This window comes from Tachysurus vachellii, chromosome 9, assembly GCF_030014155.1.
Source record: "Tachysurus vachellii isolate PV-2020 chromosome 9, HZAU_Pvac_v1, whole genome shotgun sequence".
NCBI lineage: Eukaryota > Metazoa > Chordata > Actinopteri > Siluriformes > Bagridae > Tachysurus > Tachysurus vachellii.
The window spans coordinates 4,743,150-4,767,986 of record NC_083468.1 but is presented as its reverse complement, the minus strand read 5'-3'; the positions used below and the strand labels follow the sequence as shown (position 1 = coordinate 4,767,986).

General features: G+C 38.7%; 1 protein-coding gene across 2 annotated transcripts in view; it reads right to left on the bottom strand.

Moving 5' to 3' along the window:
* Positions 1-3,537: 3,537 nt before the first annotated feature.
* cd276 (CD276 molecule) overlaps positions 3,538-24,837 on the bottom strand; it is a 109,082-nt gene continuing 87,782 nt past the window's right edge. For both annotated transcript variants that reach the window (XM_060877436.1, XM_060877434.1), the window contains one exon: positions 3,538-4,570. In XM_060877436.1, coding sequence (XP_060733419.1) covers positions 4,566-4,570 — 5 coding nt within the window. In that variant the 3' untranslated portion in view covers positions 3,538-4,565. The remainder of the gene's footprint in view (positions 4,571-24,837) is intronic.

The window sequence follows — 24,837 nt, the reverse complement described above, 5'->3', positions numbered from 1 at the left end:
CTCAGGGGCAAAGGTCATTTCTTTGTCTTTTCTCCAATACACCAATGTGCACATTGAAGTGCTGACTGGATCATCGTCCTGTTTATTTTCTGCTCAGTTTATTCCATTACTTCATTTAGTGAATAACCTTTTGTAATGCATAGCTCAGTTAATTGCTTGAGCATAAATGTTGACATTGTTAGCACAAACACAATTCTTCATTTAGGTACACAGATGACACGCATCTGCAAGTTTTGCCTTCAGCTTTCATAACGGCACAGTTCGCAAGAACAGTCGAATACGCAGTTTCGTAATTTGCTGCTTGCAATAACCCTATTATTTCAATATTTTAAGTAATAGTTTTTTAGCATTGCTCAATTAATTAAAGTGTGTAGGATATATTTTATGCCTTCTGCAACACTGATGACTAGCATATACCAATCTGACCTCTATTTTACGTGCGGTAATAAGATTGAGCTAAATCAGTATGCGCTAATTCATGTCATATGATTCATGTCGTGCTTCTGAAAATTAGGTTTTAATTGGAACATTGTACCATATAAGCTGACAATAATAAAATATTCAATTTCAGAAAGAGTAAAAAAACAAACCATAATTTAAAAAATAAATAAATAAATAAATAAATCACTGCCTGATCTAATGATCTATGCTACTGTGTTAACATACTGTGTTAATCTCCTGCAGTATATAGAAAATCTCCTTATCTCCTTATAATTGGACGTTTTAAAGGTTCTCAAAGTTGATGAGTTGGAAGCAAGAACAATAGGTAAGTGTAAGGATCTGAGCGACTTTGACAAAAGCCAAATTGTGATGGCTAGACAACTGGCTCAGAGCATTTCCAAAACAGCAGGTCTTGTAGGATGTTCCTGGGATGCAGTGGTTAGTACCAACCAAAAGTGCTCACAGGAAGAACAACTGGTGAACCAGCAACAAGGTGATGGATTCCCAAGGCCCAGTGATGCATGTGGGTTGCGAAGGGTAGCCTGTCTGTTCTGACCACTCAGAAGAGCTGCAGACCCATCAGATTGTCCATACTGACCATTGTTCTTCGTCTGCAATAAAGTGTGAGCATCAGAACTAGACCGTGGGGCAAGAAGGTGATCACATTTTCTTATGAATCTTTTTTTATGTACATCACATACCAGGGGAAGAGATGGCACCAAAATGCACTCTGGGAAGAAGACAAGGTAATGTGATGATCTGGGTGATGTTCTGTGATGATCTGGGTGATAAACTTTAACTTTATCATGTTTTCTGGCCTTCATCTGGATGTTATTTTGACACATACCACCTACTTAAACATTGGTGCAGTCCAAGTTCATGACAATGATATTCCCTAATAGCAGTGGCCTCTTTAAGCTGGATAATTAAAGGATCTACTGCTAATGTCTTGGTTCCAGATACCATGGCACACCTTCAGAGGTCTTGTGGCATCCAGGCATTAACGTATTTAAAGACTAATGCTCTAAAATACAAGAAGACTCCTGCATACAAATATCTCTCACTCACTCACACATTTTCTACCGCTTATCCGAACTACCTCGGGTTACGGGGAGCCTGTGCCTATTTCAGGCGTCATCGGGCATCATGGCAGGATACACCCTGGACGGAGTGCCAACCCATCGCAGGGCACACACACTCTCATTCACTCACACAATCACACACTATGGACAATTTTCCAGAGATGCCAATCAACCTACCATGCATGTCTTTGGACTGCGGGAGGAAACCGGAGTACCCGGAGGAAACCCCCGAGGCACGGGGAGAACATGCAAACTCCACACACACAAGGTGGAGGCGGGAATCGAACCCCCAACCCTGGAGGTGTGAGGCGAACGTGCTAACCACTAAGCCACCGTGCCACCCATACAAATATCTAAAGCAGTAAAATAAGGTTATCAAAAAATCAGATTATTAAATGCTCTCTTCCTCTCTGTTTTTGCCCGTATGCCGAACTAAACCCTGAAGTCTTTCCACATCCACAAGCTCACCATCCATTATTAAAGATTAAAGCTGCATTTCATAAAGCATGTGCCACGTTTACAGATAGTCGCTCTGTCCCATGCTTAGCAAAGCTTGTTTTATTGATTGCCTCGTCTTTCCATACAAAATGCACACCTCTTCCCTTAGGACAAGAAAAAGGGAGGATGTTCACTCTTTGTTCTGGCAGAAAGAGAAGTTCCTTTTTTGAAAACATCAATACCATGAGCCAGGGGCTAGCATGTGCCTCATACTCAATCGACAATCCAGTGCCTTTTAGTGTCACTTCAGGTCTGTAACTGTTTGATTGTTAGAAATAGGACATAATAAATCCCATGTTTGTTTACATTATATACAATAGCAGATTTAAATGACTTTTGTATGTATGGTTTCTATAGAAACAACCCATTCATGGGGACTTTTTATGGCAGGTGAGCTACATAATCTAAGCTGGGATTTTAAACCTGTATTAAAAAAAATTAAAAACAATTATTATGTAATAAACCAGTGTCAGTCACAAGAAACAGAACAGATGGCTTTCTGGTTTCTTTGTTACATGACAAGCTGTGTGTTGTAGAATCTGGCTGCTATAATGGGAGCGGTAATAAAATGGATATAAAATGTAACTGCAAATGGTTAAAAAGTGTGATGTCGATAATAAATGAAATTTGAATCGTTGGAAAATCATGAGCATTATGCCACTCTACAACCGATTCTTTTATTTTAGATTAATTTATACAACAGCATGCTCCATTGTGCACGGTTATGAATTATGACCAAACAAGTTAAGCCTACTACGGGGGGGCCAACCCGCAGATCCCGAGCCGCATGCGGCTCTTTGCCCGGTTTCATGCGGCTCTTACGTTCATATCGAAGTTTGTATTTGTGTCTTTTTAATATTCGTGTTCGCTTCACTTGAGTTCAATACGGTATTTTCGTCAAACTCACATGAAAATACCTCAAAGTTTCCCAGTAGGAGCAAGATCATTTGAGTAAACAATTTGTGTCAAGTTCGCTCTCAAAATGGCAGGGAAAAAAAAAGATGATGTTCAAGTATGCCCATGTGTATGATGTGGCTCTTTGCGGTAACACAGTAATAAATGTGGCTCTTGGTCTCTGACTGGTTGGACACCACTGGCCTACTATATTTATAAGAAAAGAAAGTATCAGAATTTTAGCTCGGAGAGTGAAATGTTCTGAATGAAATGTTCACATCTAGACTTTGACTTACTAAAGTGGTTAAAATTTGCTGTTTGCTTTTTTATGGATCCGAGTGCACGTGCCAGATGTTATGTTTTAGCAAATCATTGGACAAACACAAGTGGAAGGTAAATAAAGGCTTCCCTAAAGCTGTCGTCATTAAACTTTAAGCGATCGTCCGAGCCACAGGGATGGCCACTGGTGATAGAAAGGGTATATAAAGAGACATAATTGTTTTGAGAGCTGGGATACAAACCATGCTGCATGTCTCTACTGAACCGTTATAGAGAATGCAGTGGATTGGAGCATATGTCAAAACGGAAGGCTGTTTAAAGCTGATCACAACAACAGACTAGATTTTAATGACAAATCATTTTATTATTTAAAGCATGTTCATACAGGCAAAATTAATCCATTTGGGGAAAAACACTTCGGTTTATTTGGCACTAGTATCAAGAAGCACTGTTTAAAAAAAATCCCAGCATACAAGATTCCACCTCACAATATCACTGTGTAACTATTAAACCATTTCTCACCATAACACCGTCTGGACAAATAGAAACCTACTGTAGGTGTGTACCATGATCTACTTGCAATTTGTTCAAGCTGAAAATCAAACAAATTTCTCCCCAAAGTCACTGAATTTGCAGAAACAGCTACACGCTGTCAAGAACATGTTGGTTCAAGGGCAGGCTTTAATTAGTCCGTGCTGGAGCTCTGGTGGAGAAGACGTGAGAAAGATAGAGAGACTCTGACTCTGCTGGACACACTGACAATAGCTTCCTTGCTGGCTTTGCTCTTAAGCTCTTCACTTTCCATTAGATGTGATGTGGAACATGAGGCAAGGCTCAGCATGCAGAGTGGAGCGAGCTGGTGTCAGTGGTGGAGCTGGAAGCTTGTCAGAAGTCATCAATGTCCTTCAAGCAGATTTTTTTTTGTTTAAACCACTGTATACAATTCTAAATCCTGATAGGTGATTCTCGAGTCTTTTATGATGAACACAGGGCGTGAATGAAGCTGTTGGAGAGAGGCTAGGCTACTTAGAACGTCTGAGCTTATTTTAATTCATGCTGTATAAAAGAAACAAAAAAACAGTTGAATTTTAAATGGAAAGAAATGACAGCGGACATAAATCGGTGCGTGATACAGGGTTTGATATTTTGCATCAATCTAAAACTTGGGAACGAGGCAAACAGCATTTGTTTTCTATGTCAATGTGCAAAATATAAACATTTTAGCAATATGAATTGTTATTTTCTTGATTTTAAGCAATAGGAGCTAAAACACCAAAATGGTCCAGTACCATACAGTGTGTGTGTGTGTGTCTTGTTGAACACCATGTTGCACTGAAGGTTAATGCAAGACTCCATGCTTCACATGTAGTTTCACCCTGCAAAACAGAAAAGGGGAAGACAGGCGAGGTTAAACGAGCAACTGTGCTTTTATGGAAAGACTCTGATGGGTTTAGATTAAAGTAACACCTGAGCGCCCGTGTTTTTGCACCGGGTGCAGGAATGCATAATAACCCCATAGGCCAAGATGAGTAGAAAGCAGAAATCAGCAGATTGATAATCCTTTTGCTGAAGACTCGCTCTGACACCTTGCTGACACCAAAATCTGAAAGGAGGTGAAACCATCACTATCTTATATATCTCTAAACAAATTGATGCGCCGCTTCAGAATATAAATCTGAAATTATGGACTTGTCACCTTGAGGAGAAATAGAGGCTCTGCATACAACATGTTCACTGTAGTTGAAACATTGCCTTTTATTACATTGAATTTTGGAATGCCTCTTGCTGCCACAGACAGATTCTGACAGAGGCTATGTTTTAGATCCAGAGAAATTTCAGAGCCAATTCTATACATAGAATAAATATAGGTACTGGCTAAACATCCCATAGCCAACACTAAAATAAATAAATAAATAAAAATATCTACACTTTCAAAGCTATTTCTAGATACAGACAAACCATACAATTTAGCACACAGACAAAACATCTAAACCATGTCCCATATTAAACATCTAAAGCTAGACATAAAGTTCTAGACATAGACAATACATCTAAAGCTAATTCTAGACACAGACAAAACCATCTCAAGCCAGTTCTAGACACATATTGAACATCTAAAGCTAATTCTAGACATGAACAAAACATCTCAAGCTAGTTCTAGAAACATATATACATCTTAAGCTAGTTCTAGACATAGATAGAACATTTAAAGTTATTTCTAGACTCAAAGTAAACATCCAATGTAGATCACAGACAAAACATCTATTTCTAGGCTGTGAAAAGGTAGTTTTAGACACATAGAAAAGATCTAAAACTAGTTGAAAACACAGACTAAATAAATCTTTTTGTAATCTAAACATCCAGATCTAGCTGTATATGACCATTATCCTGCCAAAATCAGCTCCAAAAATATTTAAGAGTGACACTGATCTTTAATAAACCGCCTTGTTGCTATGACAACACCAAATAAATGTTGCCATAATTTTACTCAGTGGTAAAAAAATGCCACCAAATGCTTATCGACACATTTCATCTACTGTCAAAAGATAACCTTCACTGTTCTTGCTCTCTTTATCATTACTGCTAGACCCGTTTGAGGATCTCAAGTCATTTTCATGCTCTTGCACGACGTCGTTAATGAGCTAGTGTTATCAGTGCCTTTAGAGACAAAGCACAATGCAAAACCTACTGATAAAACCTAGCATCTTATAAATTGGCACCCTAGAAGTGGATGAAAGCAACTTTATCTGCCAGAAGCTTCAATTAAAAGAGAGAAAGATCAACAGCAATAAACCTAAGATGTCATCTTGTTAATTATGAGCAATGTGTTCAAAGGCAGAACATCTAGTGTGCTTCGAGAAAAAATGTAATCATTTGTTTAGATGAAAAAATTAAAGCTAATTTTTCTAATTGTATCCAATCACACACAGCTAAAGCATTATATCAGGTAAGTTCAAAGCTTTAATGCACTCTTAACTCTCTTCCCACTATTCCCTGTGGGGCCGCTTTACCCTGCTGGTAATAGAGCTAAAGAAATAGCTCTGAATGCATCATTAAACCGGGTGGAGAATTAACTTGGACGGAACTTAATTATGTCACACACGAGGTCCCGCAAGTTTGAGACTTGGAGAAGGGCAATATTGCTGGCTAAAGAGCGTAGACAGTTAGTTTAGACACATAATTAGAATCAATCATCCATATACACGAGAGTATGGCTTTAGCCTGCTAAGTGAAACATTAACATTCACAGTGTAACATGGCTCCAAATCCAAAGAAAGGATACGAATACACTGTAAAACATAAGTTGAACCAGTAACTTGGAGTGATCGGATCAAGTCAGGAACTAAAACAACTGCCTTGGACTACTTTCATATAAACCCTAATGTAGTTGAATTAAACCCAAGAACAACCCTGATTGAACCTAATTACATGAAGTCAACTAAACATGCTGTTTTTTTTCATTTGTGGAGTCTGTTGTTTTGATCCACCAGCTGCTCCACTGACATGTAAACTGACATGGCTAAACGATTATCTTAAAAACTATAAAGTATATGTAGGAAGCACATAAAAAAGAAATGCTAAATAGAGTTCATAAATACTCTTTTATTTAAAACATAGTCTCTTTGTTCTTTTTTCTTTTGGTTGATTTCCATGATTATTCTATGTGAACTTGCACCAAGTTTGCTTATATTTTTTGTTGCCAGATTTCAGCCCAATGAATAAAACACTTTTGTGATGTTTCTGGAGCTGCTACATCCCACACGCCTCTCACAAAACAAAAGTTTTTATTTTGTCTGTTTGAATTTGTACAATTTGTGATTCATCAGATCAAATAAATCCCAACACAAAGTATTAATAGTCTTTTGATCAAACTGAGCAAATGTACTATTAGATGAGAACATTTTAATTTTTAATATTGTACATAATAATTAGGATCATAATAATTATTCAATGAATTCTAATTGTAACATTAGAATATAAAATGCTTAATTTTTGAGCATTATAAATCGATAATAAATAACATTTTTAACATTACATTTTGGAATAAAAAATGAATGATTGTTAAATTCTCGATTCTTATTGGTGTCTAGAAAATTAGGTTAATTGTATGGTTAGAATTGTATGGCTAACGTTTCATGCAAATGGTTTAGAAAAATTGTGTAATTGCAAACGTTATCTGTGAGATGTTTATTTATTTAGCCTTTTTGTCAGGACTCTCCAGCTATTAGAGATTTGTAAGCTGTAATTTTAAAGATCTAAACTGAATTTTAGACAGACTAAATAACCAAAGCGGGGGGTACAAAGTAGAGCTTGAGCCTGTCCTAGGAACACTGTGTCCTTGGAAAAAACACTCAATAAGTCTCCCTCATGGGGGCACGGTGGCTTAGTGGTTAGCATGTTCACCTCACACCTCCAGGGTCGGGGTTTGATTCCCGCCTCCACCTTGTGTGTGTGGAGTTTGCATGTTCTCCCCGTGCCTCGGGGGTTTCCTCCGGTACTCTGGTTTCCTCCCCCGGTCCAAAGACATGCATGGTAGGTTGATTGGCATCTCTGGGAAAATTGTCCCTAGTGTGTGATTGCGTGAGTGAATGAGTGTGTGTGTGCCCTGCGATGGGTTGGCACTCCGTCCAGGGTGTATCCTGCCTTGATGCCCAATGACGCCTGAGATAGGCACAGGCTCCCCGTGACCCGAGGTAGTTCGGATAAGCGGTAGGAGATGAATGAATGATAAATAACCAAAGCTATTTTTTTTACACAGAAAATGCACCTGAAATAAGTGTTAAACACAAACTATCAACATAAAGCAAGTTTTAGGACATTCATAGCTAGTTCTAGACATAAGCCAAACATATAGTTTGTTCTAGAAAAAAGACTAAACAACTTAATCCAGATTTAGACATCGAATAAACAACTAAAGCTATTTCTAGACATGGGGTAAACATTTGAAACTTGTATTAGAAACAAACTAATAATTCAAGCCTTGTTCTAAGCATAGAGAAAACAGCCAAAGATTGTTCTAGACTAAACACCTAAAGATTGTTCTAGAAGCAGACTAAACATCCAAAGCTTTCGCTAGATGCAAAATAAACAATAAATCTAATTCTAGACACAAGTGTATTCATGACCTGAAGCAACAGTCAAAAGATAGCAAAAGATAAACATCCAAATTTTGTTTTCAACACAGACTAAACATCCAAATAAAGCTGTATAGGCTGTATAGACTACACAGTGAGCTTTATCTTCTGATACACAGTACACTGAATTGCTAGTTCAAGGGATCTTTAAGAGTTACATGGAATGTGCTTCCCAAATTGTTTTGTTGATATCCCACCAAATTAACACAATATTTTTTTGTTCTTTATAAGTGTTTTTTGTTCATTTTTATTCATTTATTGTACAACAGCATGCAGCCAAATGTTCCATTCCTTAATTAATCCTGCGGAAAATATTTCTAACCACAGCAATTTTCAAGATAGTGTGAATCCATTCTGAGAAAAAACAGCAAACAGTGATACAAAAGCTGCAACATGAATTCTCAGCAAATAAGAACTTACAGTTAGAAGAACTAAATATCTGAGGGCTCAAATCCTCTGGATGCTACACACACACACTGGTGACAAAATAAGGTCAGTCAAAACACAAATGGTACAGTCCTGGAAGTCATAGAAGATCTTGCTTTAGCCATGTACTGTATACTGTAACTCAACTAAAGAAATAGCTCTGAATGCATCATTGAACTAACTTGGACGAACCGTAATTATGTCACACACGAGGTCCTGCAAGTTTGAGACTTGGAGAAGGGCAATATTGCTGGCTAAAGAGCATAGACGTTTAGTTTAGACACATAATTAGAATCAATCATCCATATACACAAGAGTGTGGCTTTAGCCTGCTAAGTGAAACATTAACATTCACAGTGTAAAGTAGTTAAAAAAAACAGACAGTAACCAAGGATAGATAGATAGATAGATAGATAGATAGATAGATAGATAGATAGATAGATAGATAGATAGATAGATAGATAGATAGATAGATAGATAGATAGATAGATAGATAGATAGATAGATAGATAGATAGATGTTCTGGTGGACGGTTTTAACCTGTTGAAGCAATAAGACTTTATTCTGACACAGTTTTGATTGGATTTCATGGTGAACAAAAGGCAGTGGAAAAATGTTGTACTCTAATACATAGTGATGAACTTCATCTCAGCACAGACAATGAGAAAACATCTACATAAGCAAATGTACATATACCAAAGACAGAGAAAGCTTTGTTGTTTCTGTATAGATTCAATGTTATTAAAGGATCTGAGTCATCCTAAGATTGGGAAAGATTCCTGGAGCTGTAGACCTGCATGTCTGAAAAAATGGAAAGAAATGCCAAGCAAACTTTAAAATTAGAATCGTAGATGCGACATCCCGTAGTTCCCCTTTCTCAAGAGAGTTCAAGCCCAAACCACATCCATATGAATAAGAGAGAAGAAGTCCTCATGAAAACACACTTTAGCTCCAACTCCTCAAGCCTTTGTGGCTTAGCAGGCCTCCAGTAATCCATCATACAAATGAACACAACATTGTATTTTCACACCTGCTTGCTCTCCCAGGACCCAAATCCCCTCTCAGGTCTCGCTCTGCATGGGAATGAATGAGATGGATTGCCAAGAAGAAGAGTTATCTAACGGGTAGGATCAACTACACATTTTGTAACTGTGAGGAGATGGTACATGAAAGAGAGAAACAGAGAGAGGGAGATTGATAAGCAAATTAGGGCGCATTATCAGATTTTCCAAAGATAGATATCCAGGTAAGACACAGTTTTTTCCCCCACATTTCCCAATTCTGGCTTCTTATAGATGTTTTCAAAGGCAAGCAGGTGAAAAAATAGATGTGGTTGGGAAACAGGGTTGGTAAAAGTTTAATTAATCATTTAATTAAAAGTCCCATTATATGTTTAAATCAACACTCAAATAAAGTCGAAATTCATGTTCACGTTAAGCATGACATTTAAAAAAAGTGCAAAGAAAAATTCACAGAAGTAGATGACAAAATAAATAAAAAAATTATTCTAGTTACAGATGGTATTTTAGGGCGTTTTTTTTTTTTTTTTTTTTTCACCAAGGAACCAAAAAAGTGAGAAAACATTAGTAAAGGCTGAAAACATCTTTATTCCTAATCTCTCAAATGTTAGCAAGCAGTGCTAACTATGAAGTCTAACTATGGTAGTTTAGATAAGATTGTTTTCAATAATCAAAAACAAATGCTGGTGGTTCTAAGCCAATTAGATACCACTGGAGATCTGACTTTGTATACTGTATACCAATTAAACCAATGCTGACCCATGAATCAGTGTCCCAATTAATCAATTACTCCCATGACCCACTGGGAAAGGAGAAGAAAATGATGGAATTCCTAAATGTTGGAAAAGGAAGGGATTTGAAGATTAATAGCTCTTTATTAATTCTGGTGGGTTTTGAATACTAATGTAAGCTCTTTTGCTCTTCTTCAGAAATCGCTTTATCATGGTCAGGGAAGAAGTAGAGCTTGAGCCTGTCCTAGGAACACTGTGTCCTTGGAAAAAACACTCAATAAGTCTCCCTCATGGGGGCACGGTGGCTTAGTGGTTAGCACGTTCGTCTCACACCTCCAGGGTTGGGGGTTCGATTCCCGCCTCCACCTTGTGTGTGTGGAGTTTGCATGTTCTCTCCGTGCCTCGGGGGTTTCCTCCGGGTACTCCGGTTTCCTCCCCCGGTCCAAAGACATGCATGGTAGGTTGATTGGCATCTCTGGAAAATTGTCCGTAGTGTGTGATTGCGTGAGTGAATGAGAGTGTGTGTGCCCTGCGATGGGTTGGCACTCCGTCCAGGGTGTATCCTGCCTTTATGCCCGATGACGCCTGAGATAGGCACAGGCTCCCCGTGACCCGAGGTAGTTCGGATAAGCGGTAGAAAATGAGTGAGTGAGTGAGAAGTCTCCCTCATAAGGCACCATGTACACACACAAGGGACAGTTTTGAGTAACTACACCTTTTGGCATGTTCTTGGGGATGGAAGAAAACTGAAGAACCCAGAGGAAACACAGAGCAACTCCATACAAACTGTACCCTGTGTAGTTTAGGAAGTTTGTGCACCACGATACAAATTACCTCGATATATACAAAGAGTGTTCAGCAGCAGCACCCCGTGACCTGAGGTAGTTCGGATAAGCGGTAGAAGATGAATGAATGAATGAATGAATGAATGTTCAGCAGCACGTTTTTTTTTTTTGCTTTACCGACAATTCGATTGACTCTTTAGAGCTGTGACGTTAAAAAGTCACCTTTAATACTTATGCGAATATAGTGCATGAAAAAGTAGTGAGTAGAAACTTTTGTCAAAGGTATAGGATGAAGAAAAGCTCAAACAGATGCAGATGCTTACACACAGGATGGACAGTGAGTACAGTGCCGAATGCTGGGAGCAAATTCTCAAGCGACTTTTCATTACTTGTAGAATCTGTGGTTCCTTAGAAAAGAATTCCACATTTCCATAGGTACAAATCAATGCACCGTTATTCCTTTTTTTATGTATAAACAGTTAAATGCTGAAATCCACACATAATTACTCCTGTGTGGAGAAAATCCGACTGAAGGAGGACTTCGCTGCCTCCGTGGCGCTTCTTTAGCAGGAAACGAGTTGTGCTGACAGTTTCATTTGTGGGGTGCGCAGAGGCCCGCACACTAATTTCCTCAGCCTATAGGAGATTGTTCTGTTAAAAGAAACACACCGCCACAATGGTCTCATTATAATGAGGCACTGTAAATCCAAACTGCATTCATTCTCCCCTTCATTTGCATTGAAATGGAAATGCCATATTTCATTCTCTTCCTCGGTAACCTTACACTTATTTATATATTTACAGTACGGTGTAAAAGAGAGGATCGTGCTCCTGCGGCTCTGTTGACTCTAACGATAGTGAGCGATAGCGATAATAATAATGAAATTCAAATGCGCTAGTGGGAGGGGAAATAATCAACGAGCCTCACAGACACTCCATATTGTGAACATTAGAGCTCCTGTCACTGAGAGGCCTTAGATACTGTGTTGCATTAATATGTCCCAGTGCTGTATGTTCGGATTACAGATGCACTCGCAATTAAGGGATTGAATATTGCAGGTGAAAGTACAATACACTGTTGCGCTTTCGATTACAACATTACAATGCGGTAACAATGCAGGGATTTTGTAAGTGCTCCTTAAACCTTGAGCATCCAGGGTTACTTTTTGCGAATTATCAAATATATTGTTTAGTCCAATTGGGACTTTTTGCTTATTGCTTGGGAATTTATTGTTTAATCCAACTGGGCAAATATTCTTTGTGTGTGTGTGTGTGTGTGTGTGTGTTCATAAAGCATGTCAATACACATGGTGTCCATATCGATGTCAACATTATGGCAACAATTTTTGTCAACATCATGCAAGAAAGGAAAATATTCTCTAACAGGAGTCTCCAAATACTCCATGAAATAATACTTATGCTCTTTCACCAATCCTGAAATCAGAGTGCCACAGAACAGAACCAATATAGCTATCAAATCTCAATTCTGGCCACGTGACGAAACGGAAAGGAAATCTTCTCTCGACTCTTGTATTATTTTGGATGATTTCATCCGCACCACTCTCCTTCAAGGCCCTGTGGTGTTAATTATACTGGCTCTTTTTCCTTAGAGCAAGCGGAGCTGTGCGAGTGCATTAATCTTGATTCTCCACTTGACTACAAAGCCTCGTTTGAAGAGTCTCCTTTGGTAAGCCCCAAAGGCAGGGTGTGTGTATGCGTGTGTGAGAGAGAGAGAAGAAAGAGTCGCAGCACTGTGTTTTCTCCGATAAACGTGGGCAACTCGTAAAGCATCCAAATCACCTGCGCTTTCCCGAGCTCGAATTGCTCAAATTTTCTTTTGAACAAATTTTTCCAAAGTGAAGCTGCTCTTGCCTGTAGCGTAGACCGTGGCCTGTTTGCCAGGGTTTGTGGGTAGCTGCTTGAAGTTTGGCTCTTATGTACGGAGGGTCAGTGTGCACTGAATGCTTCTCCTACAACTGTACATTTCTGTACAATTCATTCTGAACCGACGGCTTTTGAAGCGAGTAAATTACCCATTCTGCTTCCAGTCTTCACACTTCACATCCTACACATGGCCATGCTCCCCAGTCACTCCCTGTGGCTCTAATTACAGCATTGCACTTCTTTGAAAGGTTTGGCCCTCTTTGAAATTAACACACTCGGTAAACGTGCAGTGATAGTCTTCTCAGAGATCATAACTGAGTAAGCATTCAAGGAATAGATGAAAATGTACTATTGTGAGTCGTATAAAGTTTTTTTTTTTTTACATCATTTCAAAAATATGAAAGGAAAGATATCATTAAGTGACATCTATTATATGATGGTAACTACAATTCTGCAATGAAAGTAGTTGTGGCCTAATGGTTAGAGAGATTGACTCCTAACCCTAAGGTTGTGGGTTCGAGTCTCGGGCCGGCAATACCACGACTGAGGTGCTCTTGAGCAAACTAAGCTCTCTAGTTTTATTCGGAGTTTGGTGTCTGTGCTTGTCTGAGTTTCTCCGGTTCTTCCCATGTCCACTTGGGTTTCCTCCACAAAACACACCAGCTACGATTATGCTAAATCAGACCCAGGTGTCAATAAGTGTGTGAATGTGTGTCTGCTTGGTGCTTTTTGATGTCGAGTGTTTATTCTCACCTCTCAACCAACATTCCGGGAACAACGTACTGTAGGATAATGTGTGTGTGTGTGTGAAGCCATACCGATAGCATTGTGCATCTCAGAGCCTTAACCCGATGTTCCCCCAGATGTAACTGTGGTTTGAATCTTCTTAGAATTCTTCCACTGTGAGATTTGAACTCACAGAATCGATTACACACTTTGTCCAGAATAAAAGTATAAAAGATGAGTGGAATTCTTATCAACAGGGTCATGCCGAATCAGTGCTGGACTATTGTACATTACCCATCAGCCTCTACAGTACATGTCACATGAACTGGACACACGTCTCACACCTGTTTAGTGTTTCCCATTAGTCAGCATCTAGTTGAGCCCAAGTTCCTGTCAACCTCATCTGCATGCTTTTGTTGATGTTGTGTTTCCTTCCGTAGCCTTTGGTTTGTATTCACTGTTTGTTAGTTCTTTTAAGACCTTCCTCAAAAACACAATCATAGCAAAGTCCTAGGTGTGTCCTTTTTTCTTCTCAGAGTGAGGCCACTGTTACAGCATTTATCTACAATCCACCAATAGGATTACAGTAAATTTACAAGAGAGCAACGACTATGATAGCAGCTTTTACGTATCATGTTGATTGATGATGTATTACAGTATTAATCACAGATCTTGATCCTCTAAGGTGACATCACACACCCGGTTACAGATTTGAACTAAGATATAATTGGGGTCATCTTATACATGTAAACTACAGTGTAAACTGCTGTAGAAAGGACATTATTTACATTGATATTATGTCCTGTCCAGCGTCAAGCAAATGAGGATGAGGTTCCTTTCTGAGTCTGGTTCCTCTCAAGATTTCTTCCTCATATCATCTCAGGGAGCTTTTCCTTGCCACCGTCACATCAGGCTTGCTCAAGGGGGATGCGGATAGATGTTAGTGATATACAGTAACTTAATTAAGTAAACTTAGCTTTGAGACAATATGGGGGGGCACGGTGGCTTAGTGGTTAGCACGTTCGCCTCACATCTCCAGGGTTGGGGATTCGATTCCCACCTCCGCCTTGTGTGTGTGGAGTTTGCATGTTCTCCCCGTGCCTCGGGGGTTTCCTCCGGGTACTCCGGTTTCATCCCCCGGTCAAAAGACATGCATGGTAGGTTGATTGGCATCTCTGGAAAATTGTCCATAGTGTGTGATTGCGTGAGTGAATGAGAGTGTGTGTGTGTGCCCTGCGATGGGTTGGCACTCCGTCCAGGGTGTATCCTGCCTTGATGCCCGATGACGCCTTAGATAGGCACAGGCTCCCCATGACCCGAGGTAGTTCGGATAAGCGGTAAAAAATGAATGAAATTGAATGAATGAATTAAAAACCAGTTCACATGGGAACTTGTATGAATACACTAAAATCAATGGCAAAGTTATCTATTCAGAATACACTGACAATGCCCTGGAACTTAACTTATGAATATTTCCATTACAAAGAGCTAACACATGTGTGTTTGTGTTTGTGATTGTGTTTGCATACACCACAATGCACTTACTGATGTACGTGCACTTCTTCAATTAGCTCTGTGTTTACAGTTTGTTGGACACAATGGAACTCTGTTAATTGATTTCACAGCAATGCTTAAACATTTGTATGTACTAAAATGGCAAATAAACAGCTAACGTTGTGCTATTGGCTTGAGACATTGACGCAAACAATACATGAGTAAAATGACACTTCTAGTCATTTCCATATACACACAACGCTAACCTCTGTACATATTGACATCGTTTGCAAACAAGCAACAAACTAAGTACAAAAAGCATAGCTAATTTCTTCCAAAAGCTCAAAGAAAGTGTGTTTAGTGTCACCGTGAATATATTTGTGTATTGTGTTGTTCAATGTGGTGGTGTGATGCAGTCTGGTGTGAAACAGACTCACTGTGACCAAACCAAATTTGATTATTTACCCATTAAGGCACATCCCTGTTAATTATATGTAGATAAACGATTCTCATACTTCCAATGTTTTAGCATTTTTATTGATTCGTTTGCTTCGTTTTTTTTTTTGTTTGTTTGTTTGTTTTTGTTTGTTTGTTTTTGGCTTTTAGGTAATGATGGCCATTGGCTGGAAATAAAGCTGGAACATCATGATTTAGTTACACAGATTAAGCCCAAAAACTCCAGCCAAACTTGACTTAAAAGTTCATGAATTATTTTTACCCAAGTCCTAAGGTACCTCCTTTATTCCTAAGTCAATATACTAGGTTTTATGTTTTTATCACACTACAAATTTAAAGAGATTAAATGCATAAACAAATGGATTAACTACTAATGGAAGTTTAATAACAGAATCCTAACTAATGTAATATTTTATACTGCTGTAGCTTTATAGTGTATATCACCAAAAAAATGAAAATATTGTAAGCATGTTTTGAGATATCAGGTCTTATCTATTACACCATGAATTGTTCGCATCATTCTAACCCTATCTCAATCCCAGTGGTCCCCCCTCCTCTGACTCATCAGCATTATGACTAATCTATGGCTCTTGATTGAGGCTTACGGCAGCTGCTTTCCAATTTTGTTTTCCTCACAGTTAAGGGAAACAGTCAAGGGATCTTGCAGTGAGCTAGATTGCGAGATGAGCGAAACCAAACTCCAGGCGTGTTCATTAGCCGTCATTGATCACCTGTCTTCCTCTCATCTATCCATTCCTCCCTGCTCTGCCCTTCCACTCAACCTCCCTCATCTTTTAACCTATAGGGATTGCATGCCAAAGAAATGATTCACAACTAAACAAATGTAAAGTTAGTACATCTTTTTCAGTGATTCATCAACAGCTACTATATAGTTTCTTTCAATTTTACAAAAGGCATAGCTCACAAACGGAAACTGTTTGAACCCGTATCAATTTAAAGAGAAAACATCCATCATTTACAAAGGCATTAATAGCAAATGTGTATTTATCCTTGGGAGACTAATTATGGTTTTGAAAAACCAAGCTAGCTCTTGATTTTAGTTATTCAACCTCATACATTTACAATGAGTGCGAAAAACACAGAAAAACTCAACAGCCATAGCTGGCTTATAATGCTAGAACTTAGCATATAACATAGCATAACATAAGTTCAGTCAGGACCACTCGAGTCAAAATAAAGACAATTCATTCATTCACTCATCTTCTACCGCTTATCTGAACTACCTCGGGTCACGGGGAGCCTGTGCCTATCTCAGGCGTCATCGGGCATCAAGGCAGGATAAACCCTGGACGGAGTGCCAACCCATCGCAGGGCGCACACACACACACTCTCGCAATCACACACTAGGGACAATTTTCCAGAGATGCCAATCAACCTACCATGCATGTCTTTGGACCGGGGGAGGAAACCGGAGTACCCGGAGGAAACCCGCGAGGCACGGGGAGAACATGCAAACTCCACACACACAAGGCGGAGGCGGGAATCGAACCCCGACCCTGGAGGTGCGAGGCGAACGTGCTAACCACTAAGCCACCGTGCCCCCATAAAGACAATTCTTTGACATTTGGGGGTATGGCTCTGTTCTGAATTCCCCATCCTTTTCATGAGCTCCATGAAAGCTAGTCAGGGAACAGCAGCAGCTTCGTGGGGGGACAATCTCCCATTTAACTGGGAAAGCAGCAAGACAAAATCCCCCATTTAGAACAGAGCCTGCATCAGTGACAACAGAATGACACTGATTAAGTTAAACACAAAGTTTCAAGGTGGAGCTACTGTAGGGGCAGAGGTGGGTTACAGCAATGCAGAGGAAACAGCCAAGCAGACAGACTGAAAAAAGCATTTAAATAGGGCACCCTGTTTGAAAGGGACCAATAGCGCGCTTAGGAATCCGATCAGCTGATGGGCGGGGTTAGAAAATTGACATCAGCTGATAGCCGAGCTTGACTATGTGGCCTGCCTGAACTGACGCTGAATGCTATATATATGCTGCATTAACCAAGAAATCGTTATAGAAACTGTCACACAAAAACAATTGATCGAGTTTTCATACAGCAAACATGCAAAGTTTGTTTGCCAATATTGAGTGTTCTACTTAAGCGACTTTAAGTTCATTATTGAAGTACTGACCAAAATGTACTGATTTAATATTTACAATGACTTGAAACTGCAATTTTCTTTGAAAAACTTTTGCAAAATTTGTGTTACACATGAAACTCAGTGTGCCAGTTATTATTATTATTATTAAACAAGCAAGTAATTGTTGACAGAAATCATCTCCACAAACACAATGCTACCATCACCATGCTTCAGGAAAAGGATGATGTTCTCAGGGTGATGTTTGTAGTTTCTCCCAAACATATCACTTTTGGACAGACTTTTCTTTAAAAAATAGTATAATAAGGCTTGCCCCTGAATTTTATAACTGATAACCAATATATCACTCATGCATCATCAGTAAGTGCTTTGTCTTAGCCAGAATTATATTAGCCAGGAATGACATTTATATAAAAGCTGGGTAATATTTACAAACCAACTGATTGAATTAAGGACTCTCGCATTCTGAATGAATTAGAGCTTGTTTATGAACCGAACGGAACGTCAAAATGAGTCATTTCCGTAGGTAATAGTGTTACTGTTTACACCCCATGCAGCAGTTTTCCCTTCTCCGTATTGCTTTCTACCAAAATCGGTTTTAACTTGCATTTAGCTGCAGTGCTCTGTATAAGTGACCTCTCCAATCTACTAGCACTACCTCTTTCTGAAACACCTAAACTAGCACCTATTTCCCCAGTATGTTTTATGTGTAAAAAAAAAAAAAAAAAAAAAATTATATATATATATATATATATATATATATATATATATATATATATATATATATATATATATATATATATATTTATTTTTTTTTTTTTTAAATAAAAAGAGTTGAGGTTGATTGTATCCTAAGTCTGTAACCTAGTGAACAAGTGTTAATGTATTCATTGATAGAGAGTTCAAAGCAAGTCGCTCTGGATAACGGCGCATGCCAAACGCCGTAATGGCAAATAAGTATTCACCCCTTGACCTTTTTGTAGTTCAGTTTCGTAGAACTCGAATAGACGTTCTCCAAGGGGAATATGTACATACGTACACGTTTATTTTTAATTTGATTTTTGTTTGTTGCAGTTGGTTGCCTTAATACTTAATACTAAAACAACCGTTGGATGCAATTACAGTTACAAAGTCAACTAGTTTATGTCTCCACTAGATTTGTCAATCCTGATATTTTTGCACACTGCTGTTAACAAAATCGTACAAGTGCTCTTAGATTGGATAACCAATGGTCTCTAGTGTTGCCCCACAATCTCAATCTGATTGAGGTCTGGGCTTAATCTAACAGATTCTTTTCTAGTTTACAAAGGTTCTCTAGTTGTCACGGATGGTTTTGCCACACCACTCTGCTGTAAGTGAAAGCGACTTGAAACCAACTATTACTCAGCATGCGGTGCAGAGCACATCATGCTTTGGTGGAAGAAAGTCCCAGATCACCATTTTCAAGAGTACCAGGGATCAGAACTCTGGATTGCTCCAGGGCAAGAAAATAGTCCTCACACTTCACCAATCATACATACAAGAAAATAGCCCTCACACTTCACAAATCATACATACAGGACAAATGTCTGAGGAAAAAAACACAAATGTGAAATTGAACTACAAGCCTTTTTGTTTCTGGCCTGATTTAAGGAAAGTTACATTTACCCCATTTTGACTAGCCTATCGTCTATGCCCATGTGACTTTATGTGTTTTCCTGCTCTGTAGTGTTGCTTTGACTCTCCGATTCATTTGTTTGGTCTCTGCTTAATAAAGCATTCACCCTCCACCTCATTACACCACTTTATTTTGGAGGAAAATTCCTCGACCGTGCTTAAGACATCACCGACAACACTGTGGACATTGTACGATTAATTCATTTATTAGCATAATCAGCAGTCATTTAATGAATTAATCACAGCATTATCCAGATTTTCTTCTAATTTATTAAATTTTGTGTTATTTAGGTGATTTTTTTTGAGGGAATTTTACCTGTCCTTGTATAATTCATTCATTCATTCACTCACTCATCTTCTACCGCTTATCTGAACTACCTCGGGTCACGGGGAGCCTGTGCCTATCTCAGGCGTCATTGGGCATCAAGACAGGATACACCCTGGACCGAGTGCCAACCCATCGCAGGGCACACACACACACTCTCATTCCCTCACGCACTCACACACTACGGACAATTTTCCAGCGATGCCAATCAACCTACCATGCATGTCTTTGGACCGGGGGAGGAAACCGGAGTACCCGGAGAAAACCCCCGAGGCTCGGGGAGAACATGCAAACTCCACACACACAAGGTGGAGGCAGGAATCAAACCCCCATCCCTGGAGGTGTGAGGCAAACGTGCTAACCACTAAGCCACCGTGCCCCCCTGTCCTTGTATAATGCTATTTTAAAATACTTTGTTTTTCTCAAGTAGGTTTGATTTCGTATTTTTGAATTTTATCTATATAATAAAACTACAGGTTACAAAAGAGCTATAAATTAATATTTTTCAAAAAAAAAAGTTTTCAAACTTTCACTAGTGTTTTTCTTTATACCCCCCCCCCCCCCCCTTCCTAAAACAGTTGCATTCAGAGGCATCTTGGAAAGACGAGAGATATTTTAATAGCGACAGTCGAGCAGTTAAGGCAGACTTATAGGGTGAAACAGCAGCAATAATTCAGAGCAACACCCAGATTGTGGATGAGGGGGCAGTTAGGGCCACTAATTGTCCCTGTAGGCCTTCTCTGCTGAAGTGGATTAATATTAGGATCATTATAATTCATAGGATGTCCACAGCCACTGAAGTGGATGGTTACTGCCCTCTAATCTTAAATGGAGTCATGAAATTATGGAAGTATGTATATGAAGAAAGAGAGCCTATCCAAAGTATGATGAATATACGAACACACGCTGTATTCATCATGAAAATAGCACTTCGAAAGTGCGCCTCGCATATTACTACAGTGCAACAGTATAAAAATAAATAAATAACAAATGTAAAATATTGATGAACATGCAGGGAGTTCTCACTTGCAGCTCTTACTGAAAACGTGATGCTACAGAAATGTATAAATCACTTGAAAACGTATAAATCACTATAACACATCATTATGGTCCTTGACAGTGACTTTGAATAACGAGATATGCTTCTGTTATTAAATAAGATATGCTGCATTAATTAAGCAATCGATATAGAAACTGTCACACAAAAACAACAATTGATCGGGTTGTTATTCAGCAAACTTGCGAAGTTTGTTTGGCAACATCGCGTATTCTACTTAAGTGACTTTAAGGTTATTAAATCTCTAGGTGCTGTAAACAAGAAACCGCTGTGCACATACACCAACACCTAGCGCTGTGCTTATGTAGAAATAACGATTCGGAGAAAACTGCTTTAGTGAATACCAAAGCGGCAAATAAAAAATACAACTGGAGAATGAACAGCATGACTTCGTCTACAGATTATTTTGGCATGAAAACCAGACCTGAGGAAGCAAACAAGCCCCTGTACTACAACACTCAGGAACTGCATTGCTGTTGTTACTTGAATGGGTAAAATGAACTGTCTAGGTCTGCAATTATTGCTTTTTTTCTCCAGCATTCCCATCTCTCTCTCTCTCTCTCTCTCTCTTTCTCTCTCTCTCCTTTGCTCACACTTTTTCTTCCTAACTAGTGCCTCTCAAGCACAAACATCTGTTCCTTTACAGCAAGAGGTGAGGCTTGTTTGCAGGAGTGGATGATTTTTTTCGAGCTTCGTCATTACCTGCTTCTTTCATCGGTGTTTGTGTGTTGCAGCAAATGTGAACAAGAGGAAATGAGAGTGTTAGTGTATATCCAGTATGTCTGTTAGCCATTACACACAGTGGGGATTACTACTACTACTACTACTACTACTACTACTACTACTACTAATAATAATAATAATAATAATAATAATAATAATAATAATAATAATAATAACAATGAATAGAATAATAATAGGGTAAATGTAATAATAACAGGGTAAATATAATAATAATAATAATAATAATAATAATACTAAGAAGAAGAAGAAGAAGAAGAAGAAGAATCATTACAATAAGAATTCTTCTTCTTCTTCTTCTTCTTATTTTTATTTTTATTATTATTATTATTATTATTATTATTATTATTATTATTATTATTATTATTATTGTATAAAGTAATAATAATTACCACAATTTTCATTACAAATTCTATCACTGACAACTTAAGTGAAAAATGAAATATTTTCAATATTTACATCCATTTTATTGCTAGTTTCTTTTTTAATATTTATTTAGTTTATTTTTATGTCATAATCATATTTGATGTCTTTATACCTAAATATATTTTAGGTATAAAGTGCTTCAATGTCTTTATACCTAAATATTTCAAAAGAACTTCCTACCTCAGTTTTCAAGCTATAGAGAAAAGGTTTGTAGCTCAGCAGCTGAGCCCCTGCTTGCATTTGTATTAAAAGCAGCGCTGGTTAAAAAGCGTTGGTTAAAGACGTAAATGCCCCACTACTGTCCTGTGACCAAGGTTGTGTCTCTCTGCTTACTGTATCTTGTGACACTTGAGAATTTGGTGTTTTATTTATCATAAATATCGTTAAGCATGACATTACATTTCCTCCCCCGGTCCAAAGACATGCACGGTAGGTTGATTGGCATCTCTGGAAAATTGTCCGTAGTGTGTGAGTGCGTGAGTGAATGAGAGTGTGTGTGTGCCCCCTGCGATGGGTTGGCACTCCGTCCAGGGTGTATCCTGCCTTGATGCCCGATGACGCCTGAGATAGGCACAGGCTCCCCGTGACCCGAGGTAGTTCGGATAAGCGGTAGAAAATGAGTGAGTGAATGAATGACATTACATGACACTGAAGCAGGAAAACTAGTTCAACTAGTTCAACAATGCTGTTGTTACCTACGGAAATGACTCATTTTGACGTTCCGTTCGGTTCATAAACAAGCTCTAATTCATTCAGAATGCGAGAGTCCTTAATACAATCAGTTGGTTTGTAAATATTACCCAGCTTTTATATCCATGTCATTCCTGGCTAATATAATTCTGGCTAAGACAAAGCACTTACTGATGACGCATGAGTGATATATTGGTTATCAGTTATAAAATTCATTCTAACATACTAACAATGACTTACAAAGCACTTATTAGCACTTATTGGTCTTGCCCCACAGTACTTAAAGTGAACTTCTGTGAACTTCATTCAAAAGGCGATGGTTCTTTATCAGCATTCAGAACAATGAGAACGCTACAGCGGGATTTTGTTTGTTTGGTTGTTTTTCTCCAAGCCTTCTAGCTATGAAATAGCCATCCTTTTAATGTTCAGGACTCAGACATTCTCAATCTTTATGTCTTAAGTTGAAAACCTATTTGTTTAGTCAGGCATTTTGTTAATAACCCTCCTATTAGTTAAATGTAGATCTGAAGGTTAATGGACATAGAGTTTTGGTAAACTGGGATGAATTCTACATCATTTGTAAGGCACTTTAAAGCACATGCCGCATTAATAAAAGGATATTAGAAATGCATTTGTAGGATGAGTACTGAGTTTGAGTTATTTGTCCCTAAAAGCATGTTAGCACTCAGGATGGCTGAGAATTTTATAGATGATCCGTGCAAGACGATAATCTAATTCATTTCCCGTTATCTAAACAATGCCTTGGCTTTGTCTGAAAAAGATCTAATTTCCCTGGGCGTCACACTGGCATGGATTCTGAAACAGGAAAAAAAAAAAAAGGAGCAGCACTCTCAAAGGAGACAGATTTGCTCATTTAGTGTTTTTTTGTAATTAAGACACAAGAGACAAGGTTTAAAAATAGTTTGACTTGATGTCAGTGGAGTCAATCAGCCTCCTACGTGTCCAGGAAAAAGAAACATGGTGGTTCATTCCACAGGCTTAGCAACCAGCGGTCGCCCTCATGCTGTCACACACGTATAGAAGAACACACACACACACACACACACAAACACACACTCCTGCTTATTATATTAACACCTGTGTGAAAGTCTATAATGATGCAAAGCTTCAGTGATTAACAGTAACTATGCTCAGTTCTGCGAGCGCTTCAGCGGCGCTCTCTAATGACAGCACGTCGAAATGAATTTGTCATGGCAACCAATGACCTGTCTGCATTTGTCCTGAATTAAAACATCAAGACTTTTCGATCATCGCTGAGTCCTTCATGGAATTAATAGGACAGCGGGACATTAAAACTGACCTCATTCCACTGCACTGCACAAAATCTTCCACTAATCAAAAAAAATTCAGGGATGATGCTAAAAATCTAGACTGGAGTTCAGCTTTATATTAAATGGGATGCGAGAAATGTAGAAAAAAAAATGTAGCCCTCGTTCAATTGTATAGTGACTGTCCACTTGGATAATAATTATCCATTCAGTCCATCATGCGGCAGCGATGTAATGTATAAAATCATGCAGATAAAAGGTCAAAAGTTTTAGTTCAATATTTACATCAAGCATCAGAAACATCGGTGTGAAATGACGCAGTGTTAAAATATTAAAAACTACATGATTAGCAACAGACATCGAATCAGAAAGAGAAGGGTGCACCTCATGTAACATGAAAACCAGGACATAGCTACACTTGAAAAAAACAACTCAGTAGAATCAGGTGGCGAAACACTAAACATCATGGAAGTGACAAAAAAAAAAAGATGCCAAGCTGCGAAAGGGAATAATGGCAAATTATGAGCGGTGTGACACATAAAGCAAATATTCACTCTCACTCACTCATCTTCTACCGCTTATCCGAACTACCTCGGGTCACGGGGAGCCTGTGCCTATCTCAGGCGTCATCAGGCATCAAGGCAGGATACACCCTGGACGGAGTGCCAACCCATCACAGGGCACACAC